Source organism: Actinia tenebrosa, unplaced genomic scaffold (genome assembly GCF_029948245.1).
Source record: "Actinia tenebrosa isolate PJP-AT-01 unplaced genomic scaffold, QUT_ActTen_1.0 PGA_scaffold6__47_contigs__length_16458017, whole genome shotgun sequence".
NCBI classification, from domain to species: Eukaryota; Metazoa; Cnidaria; class Anthozoa; order Actiniaria; family Actiniidae; genus Actinia; species Actinia tenebrosa.
The window spans coordinates 9,402,933-9,421,647 of record NW_028292583.1 but is presented as its reverse complement, the minus strand read 5'-3'; the positions used below and the strand labels follow the sequence as shown (position 1 = coordinate 9,421,647).

The 18,715-nt window shown below is 37.7% G+C and overlaps 3 protein-coding genes across 4 annotated transcripts in view; 2 read left to right on the top strand and 1 right to left on the bottom strand.

Annotated features, from left to right (window-relative positions):
• Positions 1 to 4,273, top strand: part of LOC116304311 (phospholipid-transporting ATPase IB) — a 30,510-nt gene extending 26,237 nt beyond the window's left edge. The window contains exons 41-46 of the mRNA XM_031714022.2: positions 187 to 275; positions 826 to 886; positions 1,151 to 1,194; positions 1,270 to 1,328; positions 1,582 to 1,625; positions 2,155 to 4,273. Of these exons, the coding sequence (XP_031569882.1) occupies positions 187 to 275; positions 826 to 886; positions 1,151 to 1,194; positions 1,270 to 1,328; positions 1,582 to 1,625; positions 2,155 to 2,208 (351 nt within the window). The 3' untranslated portion in view covers positions 2,209 to 4,273. The remainder of the gene's footprint in view (positions 1 to 186; positions 276 to 825; positions 887 to 1,150; positions 1,195 to 1,269; positions 1,329 to 1,581; positions 1,626 to 2,154) is intronic.
• Positions 4,274 to 6,634: 2,361 nt separating this feature from the next.
• On the top strand, positions 6,635 to 10,325 carry LOC116304348 (uncharacterized). 2 transcript variants are annotated; one of them, XM_031714072.2, is made up of 5 exons: positions 6,635 to 6,891; positions 7,638 to 7,808; positions 7,917 to 7,998; positions 8,255 to 8,522; positions 8,899 to 10,325. In XM_031714072.2, the coding sequence occupies exons 1-5, from the start codon at positions 6,708 to 6,710 to the stop codon at positions 8,995 to 8,997; spliced, it is 804 nt and encodes a 267-aa protein (XP_031569932.1). In that variant the 5' UTR covers positions 6,635 to 6,707; the 3' UTR covers positions 8,998 to 10,325. The 2 variants fall into 2 exon arrangements, with proteins under 2 accessions (XP_031569932.1, XP_031569931.1); XM_031714071.2 differs by having other exon boundaries at positions 7,899 to 7,998.
• Positions 9,791 to 18,422, bottom strand: LOC148906006 (sushi, von Willebrand factor type A, EGF and pentraxin domain-containing protein 1-like). Its single transcript, XM_089039306.1, has 13 exons — positions 18,293 to 18,422; positions 17,469 to 17,600; positions 16,610 to 16,807; positions 15,975 to 16,166; positions 15,068 to 15,307; positions 14,212 to 14,454; positions 13,335 to 13,523; positions 12,806 to 12,892; positions 12,283 to 12,435; positions 11,716 to 11,880; positions 11,144 to 11,275; positions 10,441 to 10,650; positions 9,791 to 9,976 (listed from the first exon to the last, which is right to left on the bottom strand). Exons 2-13 carry the CDS (start codon positions 17,482 to 17,484, stop codon positions 9,963 to 9,965), a joined length of 1,839 nt encoding a protein of 612 aa, XP_088895432.1. The 5' UTR covers positions 17,485 to 17,600; positions 18,293 to 18,422; the 3' UTR covers positions 9,791 to 9,962.
• Between the last annotated feature and the right edge of the window lie 293 nt (positions 18,423 to 18,715).

Here is an 18,715-nt window from a genome sequence, read left to right as displayed (position 1 = left end):
ATTCACCCCACCCACCTCCCCTGGTGGCGGTTGACGACGCATCGTATGCTTTTCGCATGCTCATTGCCAGCAGTCGCGGTCACCTTCCATATCTTAATTCCCGTGGCTCGGTAATGAGTATGCACTGAGGATAAAATACTGTACTTGGGTTTTTTTTCTTCTTTAATTTGTTTGATTATTTACCAGGATCAAATGCTGTACTCATCTCCTGTCTTCTGGATGTCATTGTTTATTGTTCCTGTTATAACTCTACTGGCTGATTTCCTTTATAAAGTGTAAGATCTAAGTACCTCTACTCTAAACCTATCCCCCATTCCCAATCACTACCACACCTCTACCCTTATTCTTGTGATCTATTCCACCGGGAACATGTTGCAATTAACCCCTTCCAGTACGTCGAAATGCAGCTCAATTTGGATGACATAATAGGTGTCCAGGGCCCAGTTGTTCAAAGCTGGATTAGCGCTAATCCAAAATTAACTCTATAGGTCTTATTAAGAGTTAACCCAGGATTAGCACTAATCGGGCTTTGAACAACTGGGCCCAGAGGTAACCAGAACTACTAAATATCAGGTTTACAATTCTCATGAGATTGAAATTCTTTTGTTTAGTCCTTCAAATAGAGCTGCTTCGACGTCACATGCAAGGGATCTTAAAGGATATTAATTCCTTCTTCATAAATGAATGTTGGACTCTTGAAAATAGAAAGAAAGTTAGGAAGAGAGAAATGGAAAGGAAAGAGAAATAACTTGCATTACGTTATATCTGATACTCAGTAGTGTCATGTAAGGTCTTAGTGATCGTGCCTCTTATTTATTAATTTAGTATAATGAGAACATTCAACAAGAGTTTGAAAGAACAGATACAAGAAATAGAAGTCAAACACGTGAGTACTGTAAAGTATCTTGTGATATTTTGGCGGGAAATGATCACGTGACGACTCAACAGTACCCGGTAGTTGCGCGTTACATCACGATCAGCCCCAGCTTGGTTTCTTTGTCAATATATGACAATAGACATAATAACAAAACGCTTTTCCTGAGATGTTTTTTAAAATTCGACGGAGTTTTTCCGAGTTCTCTGTTGCTCAGGGTTAGCCTCGACTTTGACAATGTATCTATTATTAACATTATATGTGTTGTGTCACCAGGGAGACCCAAGTGTCCTCATCAAAACGCACCACGCACGTCACGCGTAAGTAACACAATCCTCGCGTTACTTTTTAAATCTATTATTACTGTATCTAATGATGGTTAATACAATTTGTAGGAAAATATGGACTCGTGCCGAAGCCTTCGAGGACAGGAAAGACACTGGTGCCTCTGCTCGTAAGTATAAAGTTTCTTTCTTTTCTCTTTGTACCTCTCTCTCCTCCTCTATTTTTCCCTCTCTTCGTTCATTCTCTTCTTCTCTCACTCCTTCCCCTCCCCTCTTTCACTTCCTCTCCTCTCCTCTCTCTTCTCTCTCTCCTCTCTTCTCTCTCTCCCGTCTCTTCTCCTATTTCTCTCTACCGAGGTTCTTCCCTATCGTCTGAAGTTAAACATTGAGACAATGAAGTACATATTTGTTTGTTTCCTTTAGTTGGTTTTGCATTCTCCCAAGAGGAGTCTGGCAAAGTTAGCCAGGTGAGATTTGTTCTGATTTTTCTACACAATATTTTTATTACCAATGTTTGTATTTGATTAATAGAACAACACTTATATGGCTTCCACTTTTAACTAATCAAAATCACGAAAGTAAATCCATCCAATCACAGTGCGTGAACACACCTGCCGTCGGTCCATAACTGCACTCGCTTGATGAGCGTGGCAAATACGATCAAAGTACTAGAGAATCGTTTTCTTCTTATCACGTGCGCGCGCACAGTTTTCTTTTTGGTACTTACGCTCGTGACAAACAGGAGTTGCCGAGAGAAGTGTTTCAGCTCTAGAATAACCATCATTTCGAGAGTCATAGCACCTTATCTTGTATAAAATGCACTCAACAATGAGTTTTTGTTGGTACGTGTATTTTCTAAGAGTCTGCGCGCGTTTGCTCTTTCCCGCCTTGTACACTTTCAAATGTGCACTGATTTCTAAGTCTATTCGCGCATCAACATCGAATAAAATAAACTGTTATGAAATTAATTCTTTTTTCCATATTTTTTCTTTCTAGGCGGAGCTCATAAGAAGATACGATACGACATTAAAAAAACCACGTGGCGATTGACTAGAAATGACTCCATTGCCAGGTTCCTCTATGATGGTAGCTTATGTATAATATCAACAATGCAATGGGTTAGAATAGAATGTAAACATATTACCGGTGGAGGGGTGGGGTATGGTCGTGGATCAATACTAATGTTGTCCAATTTGTTTTGGCTCGCATTATTGACCCCTTGCAGCACGTTAAAATACAGCTCAATTTGGAGGACATAACAATAGGTTTCCAATTCTCTTGAGATTGAAATTCTTTTGTTTTGTCGTCCAAATTGAGCTGCTTTGACACCACATTCAAAGGGTCTATTGAGAAAATGTTTTTCTTACTTCGTCCAAATTTCAAGGACTTTTTTCTTGATATGCATGGCTCCTACTATTTGGAAACTTTAAAAATTGTTTTAAAGAGCCATTCAATTTAATTTTCAATTCATATTGGCAATTAATGGGGATATTATTAAACCATATCAATATTCTAATTATAACCTGACGTAAGGGCGGTATTTATGTTAATCATGCATGGTCATTTTATTGACTTGACTTGGGGGAATTTCAAGAGATAAGAAAATAGGACAAAAATTTTTTTTATGTTCTGTTGGCTGGGGTGAGGTGAAGACCTCAGTACTTAACACATGGAGGTTATTTATTACAACAACAACATTTCATTCCCTTAGGCAAGGAATATTCATCAGCTGAATCTCGAATTTTCAATAGAATTCCTTCTGGTTGACAGCACATGGTGGTCAGGGTTTGACCACCATTTGGAGCAGATATTGAGATTCAAAGAATTTTATCAGCTGAGTGAAACACCGCAAATGCGAAAATAATGTATCCATAGCAACGTGACGATATCATGATGTCTTACTCGGAGAGTTCTCATGGCAACGTGGCGATGTTACAGCACCTTTTATGGTGAAGTATCCATGGCAACGTGTCGAGGTTACGAGTTTACGAGTTCATGGTATATCTGTAGACCCCTTTCATGTGACGTCAAAGAAGCTCAATTTGACAAAACAAAAGATTTTCAATCTTATTAGAAGAATTGGAAACCTATTGTTATGTCCTCCAAATTGAGCTCCATTCCGACGTACTGCAAGGGGTCTAAAGCAACCCGACAGATGTTATGATGTAAGTCACGGCGTGTCCGTATCTGAACGGCACCTTTAATCGTTACGTAACCATAGCAACGCAGCAATATAATCATACGCATGTTCATCATGCTCGTTGAGACGACAAAGCAAACCAACCACGACACGAGTGAAAAACGACTGCGCATGCCCTGAATCCGTATCCAGATTAGTCAAAACATAAGTAAATTTGACTTTCTAACATGCCTGATAGATTGGACTTCACAAAATGCCAAAACTTAATGTCCATGCTTGAAACTTAAGACTAATTCTTTCATATTGTGTTTGTTAATACAGTATCTTGGTCTGACAAAAGTACACTCTCGAGCTTTTTTGTATACTTGGAGAAAATAAACGTTTATTTTCTCACTCAAACCCTTCAAAATTCTTAGAAAACGTGCTGAAGTGCACTCATGCGCAAACGTTTTTCCCTAGTGTCACCAACCACGTCTTGTTGAGTTCCTTCAACATGGCGGCTATGACGTCACATGTCAACATGGCGGCTCATGTCGTCACATGTCAACATGATGTCTAGAACGTGACATGTCAACGTGGCCGCTATGGCGTCTCATGTAAACATGGCGTCTAGAACGTCGCATGACCTCCATAAGTGCTCCTTTGCTTTCAAATACGTGTGGTTTGTTAGTAGATTTTTTCTGATTTTTGATTCGGTATCAAACAGACAGATCTTCTCAGAGTCTTGATGAATACTTTACCCGGCACGACCGTTAAAGATTTTTTTCGAGTCCAGCTGCCTTGTTTTTCTATGTTCTCGCATGTTTTTTAAATATTATTTTTCTGTATTATTTTCTGTACAGTTATTTCATACATCGGTAAAGTTATTTATTAAAACTATAAGTTGACTTAGATATAATTATTAAATTCAATTTCAAGAAAATATTAGGCTTAAATTATGGAATGTTCAAGAGCAATAAACGATGTTAAAACAAATATTGAATTCAGTGATCCTCTTCTTGTGTTCGTATATAATCCTGTTATTTCCAGCCTTTAACCCGGAAGTATATTCTTTCTCCACGTGTTCGCAATTCATGGTATATTTGACTCGTGTTATCGCGGAAGTCACTTATCGTCATGTGTATTGTCATTCCCAGACGTTGTTCAGACCCACTGAGCACCGCCTTGAATTAACTAAACTGATGTTTAACAGACAGGAAAGTAAAAGTGTTGATAAATAAATCATTATTGTGCTAACATTACAACCGTTAGAGTGTATAACTTGGTATGTAACTTGTTTAAATTCCACCAGGAATTACGTCATGTGTGCGCATATCTGTTACCTTGCCAACCAATCTACTTATTCATCTGGGCCTGGTTCTACGAATGGAGGGTAGCGCCATCCATCGGATAAATCCTTATTCAGTGTATAAAGTGTCGGCTGTACACGGGCTAATAAATTGATGCTGTTATCAAATATGTATATGCAATGGATAATATTTATCCATGGGATAGCGCTATCCACCCTTCGTACGACCGGGCCTGATTTACTTTTACTTTTGATGTTGCCGATCAAGCTAATAATAATGAATTAGAAAAAGACGAGCCTGTAGTCTTATCGCACAGCGGTAGGCTTTAGCGAAGGTCAACTCCACCTAACATATCCATAGCATAAGATGTCGTAAGATGTCTAGCCAATATTAACAACTCAATATGAATGTTTTGACGTCATTGTGGACTTTGACATCATCAGGTGGCTTTGAACTTAGCCAATCAGAATTGAATGTGCTCAGATGGTCATCTTGGTGGTCACAACCATTACTCTCATCCGCTGTATCGATATTAATTCTACATAAAGTGAATGGTAAAATATCTTTATAGGATTTGATGATTTGAGTGATGCATCTTGGTGATTTCATATGTCCAATATGCTAATGAGCGTGATGTCATAGAAGGCATTTGAGTTTACTTGTCATCATTTGTGGATCGAAACACTGATGACTATAATGAGAAAGCAAATCTGCAATAGCCTTTTTATAAACCCTGAGTAAGACAATGATATTTATACCGTCAGGATGTTTTACTGCCCCAGAATTGTTTTGTAAATTTAACAATGCCTCCTATGACATCAAACTCATTAACATTTTGAGAAAATATATCTGGATATCTCCAAGATTCATCACCAATATAAATATTTTAGCATTCGACTATTCAATTCGTGAAAATATTTAGTTGATGGTGAAGGGCACTTTAAATACCCCAGGTTCCATCTTGCTTCAAGCAACTTGGTTCAGACTATAAACTATTGCTAGGAATGATAATTCATCGTTTTGTGAAGTCGTATTTAATTTGACCTCTATCTGTAGCATTTTGTTACTAGTAATCCTAATAACAAAGGACTTGCTAATATAGTCAATCATTAAACATGATTAACACCTGTTTGCAATTATATAGTACCACTTTAAAGCCCTTCTGAGCTGGGGAGATGGTCGTTCTGTTGACGAGTTCTGTTCAAGTGAATCCTACTGATAAAGATCTTTGATTTATGACTCTAAATCTCGTACTATTTCAGTCATCTTACTATCATACGGTTATTGAATGATTAAAACAAAGGGAAAATTAAAAAATCCCTGTGCAAAAGCACCACATGGGATTTTTTCCCCTTTGAGAATACACTCTTATCCTTTGTTGTCAACAAACATCACAAGTGGGTAATTTTGCCGAATGTTCACAAATTACAATGCTTTCAGTTTTTAAAGCAAAAGCAAAGTTCTAGTCTTACTTTGTCTAAAGAGATTGTCAAAAGACGGTTATTTGACCCGCGGCCATTAAGATCTTTAAGTAGTGCTCTTGAAGGGTTTTGTTGGCCTTTGTGTCAATATAAAACCGAGGAAGACAGGCTTATTAAAATTCCACGTGGTTTGGTCAGCACTACGAAGAGAGCGACACTAAATCGATCAGTAACCCAGCAGCTCACAACAACTAAACCATAGACTTGCTTTTATGGATAATATCATTAGAAACTATTTGTTGTATTTATAAATAAACCAAGATGTTAACAATACAGCCATTACCGAAGAAGACTCGCTTTTTTTGTATTTTTTTCCTGCATGTTTATCATTACAACTTTACTGTTTTCCTTTGTAACCGGAAGACGAAACTAAATCTCCATTGTTTGTCGTGCAACTTTGACAATATATAAAAAGGCCTTAATAATACCATGTTTTGATTTGTTTGTGTTTTAAAACTGAAAAAATATAAATACAAGTGATTTTTTTTGCTGACGATTGAATGAACACTTAAAATTCTCCTTTTTTTAAAACACGAAAAAACGCGTCCTGGTTTCTGTTGATTCTAACTCACGAGCTAAACAACCTTGGAGACTTTTGAAAATTATTTGTAGAATTTTCCAATTGGGGAAGAATCGAATATGAGCAATAAAGAGATCATTGTAGAGTTATTTAACTCTCTACGACTTGGCCATGTTTCTAGTGCTTTTATTTCTTTGGGATACGATCGCCTTCAAGATATTGTCTGCATTAAGAAAGAAGACATTGACGCCATCATAACAAACCCTAATGTCAAGGAGAAATTTCTACGCAGTTTGTACGAAGGTAAGGTGATATTTTTAAAGACTTTGAATATAATTCAATTACATATACAATCTTTGTTTTTGAAAAACGAATTGGATGGATTTTCAGATAGTTTTGCCAATGAACTGCGGAGTTACTAAAAACATGAATGATAGTCCAAACATTTGGATGGTGATCTGATTCATTGATAATACTTTGAATTGTGAATAGTCAGAAGCTGAGCAATTAACACATAACTTTTGGGGTTTTGATACATTCAAGTAACAGGTCATAGCACTAGATCATTGTTTTCCTGGTGTTTCTACTACTGTTTTTACTCAACCACCTGTTGGCCTATTGTTCACAAACCCGCACTAATCCCCCAGCACTGTCTGCTTTTCGAGCGATATCCACAAGAATCACACTCCTAGGTTGAACATGATTTACTTCGATGTAGTCTGAAACAATCCTCAATTACTACTGCTAGTTTTGGCACAGGAAGCTTACAGGCTCTTTTAGGGAGGAAATATTTCTCAGTTGTTCAAAAGTAAAAAGGCGTTTATCTTAAGCATGGTTTCCTTGTCTAAAAAAACTGAAATAAATCACACTTGAAAAAGTGATTTTTTTTATAACTTGGCATGTCTGTTTCCAACACCTGTTAATGTAACAACGCCCGTCGATAACAAAGTACTTTAAAGATTTGAAGCCGTCATCTTAGTAGTTTATAACAATGCTTATCGAAGTTTTTTCCCTTTTAATAAACTTTCCTCGACTGTTTTTCTTGCCAGAAAGAGTCGTTGTAAGTCTATGGCTTCAAGATCTTGGACTTTCATCGTATCAAGAGTCGCTTTTCTCATTTGGCTTGACGAACTTAAAATCTTACATCAATTTGAGTAAAACTTCGAAAGAAATTTCCGGGATTGCCAGCCAAGCCCATCGATGTAGACTCCTTAGGGCAGGTCTGTATGGCTTTTTACCAGCTTTGTACATGTATTCATATTGTAAATATTTGAATATTTTGTCAATCTGACATCAATCTGATTTATTAGGTTTTTCATTGGTTTTAGTCCAGGTTTTGGCCGAGTGTAATAAATCGCATGTTGTGGCCACTGGAAAATGGGATAAACACGAGCATCTTGCTGGAGGAAGGTAAAGAGCTTCATCAGTATCTTAAATTTTAAAGATTTTAAAAATATATTTTTTCGTTTAATAACTGTGTATCTGATGGCGTGTCTGTGAAAGAATATTTTTCACCTTTCTGTAAATATCAATTGTCGCTTAAACTGTGTCTATTATCGATTGTTAATTCCTAGTTTAATTTTCCCGCCATTACTGATAAAAGAGGCCTCGCGAGCGTCGTTCTAATTCAGCTGTCATCGTGAAAAGATTGTGTTTTCTTATGCAGGAATGGTTATTTTCTGTGTCTAACAGCTGAGGTTTATAAAAACAACATCAAAGACGCAAGCAAAACCGCTCTCACAGACCAAAAAAGAACTGTCAAGTTCCTGGTGGATTCTGGAAGTGACGTAGTTACACTACGCCATGACGTCATTAGTGAACTCCAGTTAGACTGCATTGGGACCGCAAAGCAGTGTGGGGCAGGTGGAAAAATAATCAAGACACCTGTGTACTACGCATGCGTGAACATTGGAGGACATCGCGTTGATGTTGAAGTAAGTTCAAGAATTTTTGTTTGAATTGTTTAAAACAATTACATGAACAGTTACTGAAGAAAATACATATCTCAGCATTGAAAAATTCAGCTTTAACTAGAGCGAAGGCATTTAACCCGTGAAATAAAAAATACTAGTCAACGTATAATAGTCACTGAAAAGACACAAAAGAAAACGATGAAATTAAGGTCTACTAAAGTGTATTAGTATAACATCTATTTCACGGATTTAATGACTTCACTCTAGTTTCTTTTTCTTTCTTAGTTTCTCGTTTTTTAATTTAATTTAATTTATTATTTTTTGTAACAAAATTACACCGTCCAAACTTTATTCAAATTTATTCAATTATTTCCTGTATAAACGTTTATCTTGATAGGTTGTTGGCGACGTAATGGACTCTCTCGGAACACCAGTGCTACGACATTTCAATCATTTCATTCAAGACGAAAAACACGTTTGGTTAACAAGGGAATGAATATCAGGGACCTCGGTCACGTGACGGCTGACACATGAGCCAGCCAGCTTGCACGTGCGGACTCCAAGAGATGAGGAAGATAGTAGAAAATGTACTTAAACAAAGCATTTTAGAGTAGAAAGAGAGCAATTAAAGGAATATAAATGATAGATTAAAGTAGCAATATTGGTAAGATTGAGACAAAAGTAAGTTCGTGACTTAGAGCCGGATTTACAGTGAATGTCAGCCGAGAAAGGTAAACACACTAAGAAGGCAGGACACAGAAGAAATCTAGCTCTTAGCATAGCCACCTGTCAAATGAACAATGAAAGAAAGATATAACAATCTACAACAGACCATCTACAGACGCCTCTAGACATAACATTGGCAATTTTTAACCTTTTTTTAATCTTTGGTTTGATTTTTTAACTAGTGAGAAGAATAAGTGGTAATGGACGGACATGTTTCGTTGCTGAGCGCCGTGTTTTCGTAAGTTTAGTTGGTACAAATTTGTTTTCATAGTTAATTGCTTAAATTAAATGTTTACTTTTCGCTTAAATAAGATTTTTTGAGTCGGATAACTACTGTTGTTGTTAGACTGTGATTAAATCGTCAAGACCTGAAAACTGGTTGCTGTTTGAAGAACAAAATTATCCAAAAAAAAAAACATATCTTCAAAACTTCCAGCTAAATCTGTATATAGAATTATAGCAAGAGAATACAGGGACGATCAGAGGAAGAAGAAAGAATTAGTATTGAAGGAGAGTGATTATTATTATTTTTTATTTTGTTTTGTTAAAAATCAACAGCAAAATGATTTGGAATGTAGTTTATTTCTTTTCATTTAAATGTTCAGAAATGTTTTAAAATCAACCAAAATTTAAGAATATTAGGATCTGGTTTTTTTTTTTTTCTTTTTTTTTTTCCTGTCTTATGTTATAATTATATGAAAGTCCATGTTGTTTATCGAAAGAAGTGGAGACTTCTTAGATTAAGTCATCTGAAAAGAAACAAATGGTTTTAACAAATAAAACAGCTTTTTCCTTGCTCCGTTCAGTAATAAAGCACGCAGGAAGTGGCGTAAGCACGAAAGAAGCGTAAGAAGAAGCACGAGCCGTAGGCGAGTGCTTCTCACACTTCTTGAGTGGTTACGACGCTTCCTATATGTGCTTTATTACTGAATGGAGCACGTAAAAAGCTGTTTGTTTGTTTTATTATATAGCTAATTTTTTTCAGTATTTAATTTATTTACGCAAAAAGAAAGACGGTCGCAGGATCTAACAGCGACTTCGCGGATGGCGTCAGCACTGTGCTCCGTTTACTAATAAAGCACAGTTTTGGACCAATCATTGTGCGCGTAATATTCTAACTATATAATAACATATGGTGCTTACCTAAGATGTGCAATTATTTTTGCGATAAGTTTTTGGTAATTATGACAACATCAGGGTATTAACAACTCACCTACATCGAAACTAGCATCGGCTCCCGAACCAAACACTTGATTGACAGTCAGTGTTGAAAGCTCAACGACTTTACCAAACGGATTCTCAGCCGAACATTCGTAATTGCCTGAGTTTTCGTATGTTGCACCTGTGATGGTAAGCTTGATGCCAATAACCTTCCCATTGGAGTCTCGCAAAAACTCTCTGGTCTCTTGACCAAGGAATCCAGCTGAATTGAAGAAGACATTTGAACTCATAATTTTACGCTGACTTGTATTTCAAAAATAATCTAAAGCGCTTTTCGTATGAATGGGAAGCGGTACTGAAATGCTGCACTTAAACGGTACGACATGCCGTAACACTGAAATGGTTTCCCATAAGAATGGTTATCGTTTGCGTGGAAAGCGGTACTGAAATGCTGCACTTACATGGTACAACATGCCGTAACACTGAAATGGCTTCCCATAAGAATGGGAACATACGATTCTTATATTTAAATACAGCACGTAAATAATACATGGTACGACACCCACTACGACATGCCGTAACATTATAATGGTTTTCTATAAGTATGAGTGTGAAACGTACTTGAATACTGTACATAAATGATACATGGTACGACACTTTCCGTTAACCTCGAAATGGCTTCCTATTTTATCGCTGCTAAACGATAAACGATAACGACGTAAAGAAAATCCTTTCTCATAAAAAATGGGCCTTACCTGAGATGTTTCTCCTAAACTTGAGTGTGATAGATGGTGTTGGCGAACCAGTAACATAGCAGCTGATTGATGTACTCTGTCGTTCGTCTATTGTTTTGGTTTTTGGAGTGACACTGGTGATAACGGGTTTTGCTGCAAAAAAAAAAAAAAAAAACCCGTAACATTCATCAAAGGTAGGAGACCTGAACCATTCTTCGCTTGTCGTGGCCAACAAGAGAGGCAAAAAGGTTTTTCTTTTTTATTCGAAAGTCAAACGATTTGGCGAGGGTCAAATTACAATTCTCGTGCAGTCTAGGTTTCTGATTGGCTACACTACCCAAAGTTAGAATGCATTATTTTCATTTTACATTTTAATTGGCTCTCGTGTCTAAGTGGTGTAATTGGCCCCAGTTACGTACAGTAATTGCACTGTAATCGTTCCTTACCCTTCTTTCTTGCCTACGTAAGAATCCCAACCTCGCATAACGCCTTCTCATGGCTCTTATTCTCCCCTCCCCTCCCCCCACAAAAATCCCACCAAAGGACCTCGTCTCATCAAACTATTTCTGCTGTACCCCAGCATACATCCATACCTCCACAGTGTGAAAGCTTTGACATTCCCAAGCTGAGTGTAGTAGTTCCAGCAGGACAAGGAATACAAGACGTTGCTTTAGGGTTGTTTTGATACGTGTTCTTTGGACACAGTTGGCAACCAGGGTCCATTCCATCAACGGAATAATGGCCGGGACGGCAGACAACTGGCAGAGAGAGAAACAGAAGATTTAGTTATCTGTGTTGTCACTGGCAGAGGAAGAAGGAGTCATAAGTTATGCTTGGAAGAGGAAGAATGAAAAGAAGTAGCAAGCTGGAGGAGACCTGGAAAAGAGTCGACCTTTTTACCTTGCGCGTAATGTTTTGCCATTTCAGTCCACTTGTCATTCCCTAGAGTATCATTTCTTTGTTTAATGGTTGCGCATGAGAAGTTACATGAATATGGATACAACTCAAACAAATAATGTTATTTTCAAGAGAATGACACGTAGTCTGATCTTGAAATGGCACAACATTACTTCCAGGCGAAAGATGTATAAAATACAACATGGTCACCGTGAACCTTAATACATACATGATCATGTGACACACATGATTTGTATACATACCACGACACTGCTTGACATCATTTGCTCCAGCCAGGGATGAAGTCCCGGATGCACAATCCTTGCACGTTGCACTTCCTTGCTGATCCTGGTATTGACCAGCAGCACATGGTTTGCACTTGCCGTTACTTGAGTACGTACCTCGTGGGCAATCAGCTGCAGGAGAAAAAGGAGAATTCAAAATTTTATACCTTTAACTGTTGAAGGGTTTTGTAGAGATCCTGTCTTTCGCGTTCGAGGAATAGACCCTTTTCGAATCCCAAATTACCGCTGTGTTTCTTGATTACAGACTCGTTTGCACAAGGTTAGCCTCGAGTTTGTGAAGAATATTCACGTGTTCTAGTCAAGGTCCGTCGAGTTTCAAAGTGTTTGTATTGTTGAAGTTGTGCATTCTTTACTTTACCGTTGGTATTTGTGAATATTTAAACACTGATTCGAGGCTAACTCTGTGTAAATGAGTCTGTAATCAAGGAACACAGCGGTAATTTGGGATTATGGTCTATTTAGCAAAGATTTGTCTACATACCACAATAAGTTTTAGATCCTGAGCTGAATGCGATGGCCATTTCTACTTGATTACCGGTGCAAGAACTGTCATCTTTTAAGGCGGCAGCTGAAGAAAAAAATGGATGTTGAAAATTTGACAATAATAAGTGTGGTATAAGTTATGATATACCATATGACATGACATGACATATGTGTGATATGACATGGTATATCATAGCTATAAGTGTGATATGACATGGTATACCATGACTATAAATGTGATATGACATGGTACAACTTATGATATACCATGACCTAGCTATTAGCATGGTACAGCTTATGATATATCATGACCTAGCTATTAGCATGGTACAACTTATGATATACCATGACCTAGCTACTAGCATGGTACAGCTTATGATATATCATGACCTAGCTATTAGTATGGTACGACTTTTAATATATCATGAACTAGATATTAGCATGGTACAACTTATGATATACCATGACCTAGCTATTAGCATGGTACAACTTATGATATATCATGACATAAGTGTAGCATAACTCACCAACACAATCCGGTACTGCAGGGGTCGGATCCCATTTCGCACTGTTACATGTCCAGACGCTATACGGGGATGGATTTTTATAGATCTGCTTGTCACTTGGACACGTGATAGTGCAGTATTTTATTTGACCAAAGCTACTGCACTTTCTATCACCACCGTATGGGCCTTTAAGCTCGGGGCATCCCTGAACTGTTATCAAATGAGACACGGTGAGTTGGTACGTATTCTAACGAGAGATTTGCGATCAGACTGATGGACCAAACCCACATGGGCGTAATGCTTTCCCATTTCAGACCACATGTCATTTCCTTGAGTATTATTCCTTTTATGGACTCTTATTTTGGGCGTAATGCTTTCCCATTTCAGACCACATGTCATTCCCTTGAGTATTATTCCTTTTATGGACTCTTATTTTGGGCGTAATGCTTTCCCATTTCAGACCACATGTCATTCCCTTGAGTATTATTCCTTTTATGGACTCTTATTTTGAGCGTAATGCTTTCCCATTTCAGACCACATGTCATTCCCTTGAGTATTATTACTTTTACTATCGGCGTAATGCTTTCCCATTTCAGACCACATGTCATTTCTCTTTAGAACAAGAGTATGTGTTCTATTCATTTTCATGTGTCTTCTCATGCTTAACCATGAAACAAAGAAATAATACTCTAGGGAATGACAAGTTGTCAGAAATTAATAAAAAGGCGTATTCTTTCAGGTGGTATCTAAGAGGATCCCGATACTTAACTAATATAAAAATATTAAATAAAAACATAATGGTTCCAGTGAAACTGTTCCTAATCTGTCCACCCCAAGTACTTTGTGCAGGTGCTGTGACTTATAATTGATTGACAGTTGCTTCTGTTGGTATACATACTTTTCACAGTGACCACGAACTCGCACGTGGCAGTGTTTCCAGCCTTGTCATAAGCCGTGTAGTATACATTCCACGAACCAAGACCAAATACCTCTCCACTTTTTCGCGTCAATGTTACCTTGGTGACGCCGACATTGTCGGAAAAGGCTGGCTCTTGCCACGTGACTGTTGCTGAGGATGTGGTTGTCAATACTCCGACTGGGCTCGCGGGACAAGGCGTAACGATTTTGGGATTTTCTTTGTCTGCAAGGGAAAAAGATCACTGGCTACGTTTAGAAGAAAACAAAAAAACGGAAGGAAATTGTAGAATGCAATTGCCCTATTTCAATATATCGTTAAATTAAGTTGTTAAGACAAGAGAGAATGGCGAAGAACCACGAGAATTTGGGCTAATTTTACTCTGAATTGTAGCTTTGATATGTCTGGTCTGGTGACGCTTTATAAGCTGGTGTTTATGATCCTACAATATATATGGTATTTGGTGGCTATAATTGCTTTTATATCCTGAAAACTACAATGTTCCGCATGTTAAATATATACCTTTCCTGCAAGCATAGTGCATTGTGTTCTAGATTAAGTGTAAATATATTTTGTTTAACTCGTATGGTTGTTTTTGTAGCGAAGCTAGACCACGATGGATCAACGAACACGGAAAAGGCCTATATTGTATTATCACGTGTGACGTCATTACGAATAAATTGTTATAGGTAGAGGAACTGTGACGTCATTATTATCCATTTTTTTATAGCTTTGATTGGTAAAGCATTTAGACGTAATCCATCTATGGTGAGATTCTTCTGACCAGAGAACCTATTTATCACTGAAGACTGTGATACTAATTTTAACATTCCCTTACCATAGACCATGACAAGTATAGAACAAGAATCAGAACCAGCAGCGTTCCTGGTCGTCCAGGTAATCTTGGTCTCACCAGCAGGGAACCGGAACTTAGCGTTAGCTGTCGGTGGATCGACAAGGAGAATTTCACCAAGATACGATGGCTCTTTCCACAAGGAACTCGCGTCTGCTGTTTTCTGGCCAGGAGCTAAGTTGACCATGATATCAATGGGACACCGAATCCATGGCTTTACAACCACTACAAGAGAATCGCCATAAGTCAAGCATTATTAACAGGTACTAGCTGTTTCACCTCGCTCTCATTCTGTACTGATTACATGATCCCATCCACTTTCAAGGTCGTTAGCGCTAAAATCATTAAAAATAAATGGATTTGAATCGATATCTTCAGCTTAGGAGTAATGTTTTACCAATTCAAGATCAGAGGTGCTTACCGTTTACCAGGAAATTAACCGGAAATTCCGGTTGGAAAACGAACTTCTTGCAATTAAGATTATCCACTTTTCCCGCTCTTTTCGGTTCTTCCGGTAGACGCGTGTACCGTTTTTTGAAAGACAAAGTTTCCCGCTCTTTTCTTACCATTAGCCAATGAATGTGAAACGAGTAAAAGCGCGATTGCACGGACCAATTTTCTCTGCAACTTGTCGCAACAGCGTTACGACACAAATTGCAGGATGGTTTACGAATTCTAGTTTATGGCAACAATTGCTGCAACCTGTCTCGCAGCATTTCTTTTTTTAAATTGCGCTGTAGGTTACACGCTGCAATGCATCATGCAACTTGTGTCGCAACGCCGTTACGAGACAAGTTGCAAAGAAAATCACTCGTGTAAACACGCCTGTAAGTTGTGCTCAATTTTCTACCATGGCAGATAATAGGTAATAGTTAAAAACTGCTGAATGTACCTTTAATGCAGGTTGGCTTGGATCCCGTCCATGTTTTGTCGGCGCGACATTCTCTCACAGGCGATCCACTCAGCTGATAACCTTTGTTACAGATGTATGTACATTGTCCCTGGTACTTGTTTCCCTCGGTTAAACAACTTGATGGCAATAGTCTTCCATTGGTTGGGGCAAGCAGTACGGGACATTTGACCGCTAGTCAAGCAAGCGAAGAGGTCAGTAAATAATATACGAGTTGAAAACAACTTTTGAAATGGCTTTCAAATTCAGGGATTTTGATTGGATAGTGCGGCATTCTCATAATTTATGATTGGTTCAAAGCAAAAACCATTTGAGAGTCGTGAATGTCGTTCTCTCTTCTTATTCATTGGTGTAATTAGAAAAACATTACCCTACACATGGCTTTCAAATTTACTCACAATCCTGGGCCAACTAGTCTCGCACACAGCCGCTTTCAGTGTCGTCACGCAACGCTTTCTCCTCTACTCAGGGGAGAAAGCGTTGCGTGACGACACTTAAAGCGGCTGTGTGGGAGACTAGGGCCAACAAGCCCAACACTGAATACCGTGCATGCCCACCTTAGTTCAGAAGGTCAGAAGGTCAGAGGGTCAGAGCGTCAGAATATATAATATTCGTACCTGTACATCGTGGGGTGTTTGTATTCCATTTCCCATTAGCACCACATGAAACTGAATTAAGGTTGGGGTTTTCGAGGACATAGCCATTCTCGCAGCGAACAGTACACACATCGCCATAATAGTTAGCCCTGTTTTGAGTGCACCGAGCAGGCTCGATGATACTCTTGTATGGCCTTGCTAGGGGAGCACATTCATCTTCTACAGAGATAAAAAAAAAACAAAGGTTATCCTTATGGTCAACGGTTCTCGACTATACGAATACTTAACTCGCAAGATTTTAGACTTCTAAGACAAGGAATTCTAAAGAAATTATTATTATTATTATTATCATTATTATTGTTATTATTATTATCAGTATTATTATTAATATCAGTATTATTTTTATTATCGTTATTCATTATTATTATTATTTATTTATTTTTAATATTTATTATTACTATTAATATTATCAGTGTTATTATTATCAGTATTATTATTGTTGTTATTATTATTATTATCCATTATTATTATTCATTATTATTATCCATTATTATTATCCATTATTATCCATTATTATTATCCATTATTATTATTCATTATTATTATTATTCATTATTAAATTATTCATGTTGGCTGAAGTAACCATTTCTTCGAAATATTTAGTTCTTCCTAAATTCAACTAAGATAATGGCTATAGAAGAAAAAGGAAGCATTTTTGGAGTCGATTAAGGAAAATTAAAAATTGATAGAATGAAATTAAATTTATTTCGAGCGTTTTTTCGTATTTCCCACAAAAGAAATCTTAATCGCACGAGAGCCAATTAAGATTAGAGAAAATACTAGTATTTGAATCTAAAGAAAATATTTCTGGTTAACTTACTCATGCAAAGCTTCATGCTATCAGTCTGATGATAACCAGTTTTACATTTACAGTAGAAGTCACCGTGTAGGTTTACACACTTAGAGGTTGTGGTATTGCATGTGTGACTTCCTTCAACACACTCATTTTTATCTGGGGGAAATAATGGATATAATTAATTAATAATAGGAAATCAATAATGAAATGGGAATGGAGAGGAGGTAAAAGGGAAGGGAGAAGTGAGGTAGAATTTTTTCTCGGGGAAATAATGATGAATGAAGCAACGAAGAGAAAGAAGGGAAGAAGAGCGGTGGTATGGATGGATGGATGGATTGCTTGGTGGAAGTGACGCAGGACGCCATCAAGATGGTCATTACATAATACTCCAGTTCTCTGTTGCTCCGGGTTTTAGAATATTCACGTGTTCCACTGAAGGTCCATGGAATTTCAAAGTTTTTTTTTGTATTGTTGAAGTTGTGCATTCTTCACTTTACCGTTGGTATTTGTGAATATTAGACACTGATAAGATAAGATAAGATAATTTACTTAGCGTCAATAACACAGGGAGTGATTGCCCCAGTCTTCCGAGCCAAAGGCTTATGGTAAAAGTGTTTTTGACAAAATATATGAGGCTAATCCTGTGTAAATGAGTCATGCAATCAAGGAACACAGCAGCAATTTGGAACTCAAAAAAGGTCTATTGAGTCGTGGACTATGGCATATTTGGCGCTTGGGAACTGGGGTAACGATCAGCCCACTTTGATTGGATGATGTGCATGTAACTGTAGCTGTGATTGGTTAAGAGGGGAAACCCTTTGATAGTCACACTAGATTTCTTTTTATACCTTTGCATTCATATCGAGAAACCTTCTTGAATCCAGAGTTGCATTGCAGTGATATTCACCAGGCGTATTGACACATTCTGAAGTCTTGTAATTACACTTGTGGCTGTCTCCTATACACTCATTGATGTCTGAAATGAAAGAATTCCTTTCAAAATATATATCCACTACAGTTTTATGCACTTCGGAGACTACTTTCTTCGGACACAATCCTTTATAATACTCAAGAGAATGACACGAGGTCTGACAATAGTCCCCTTTACAGTTCTCTGTGCCATCTTGAAAGGTAGCCATGCCTTGCAAGCGAAGCGAGACGAACGGTGAGCTTGCCATGACAGAGACCTATATTTAACACCTTGGATAATTATTCACACGTTCGATTCACTGCAAATATTTTCAACATGTTACTCCACGCTTCGATGCAAA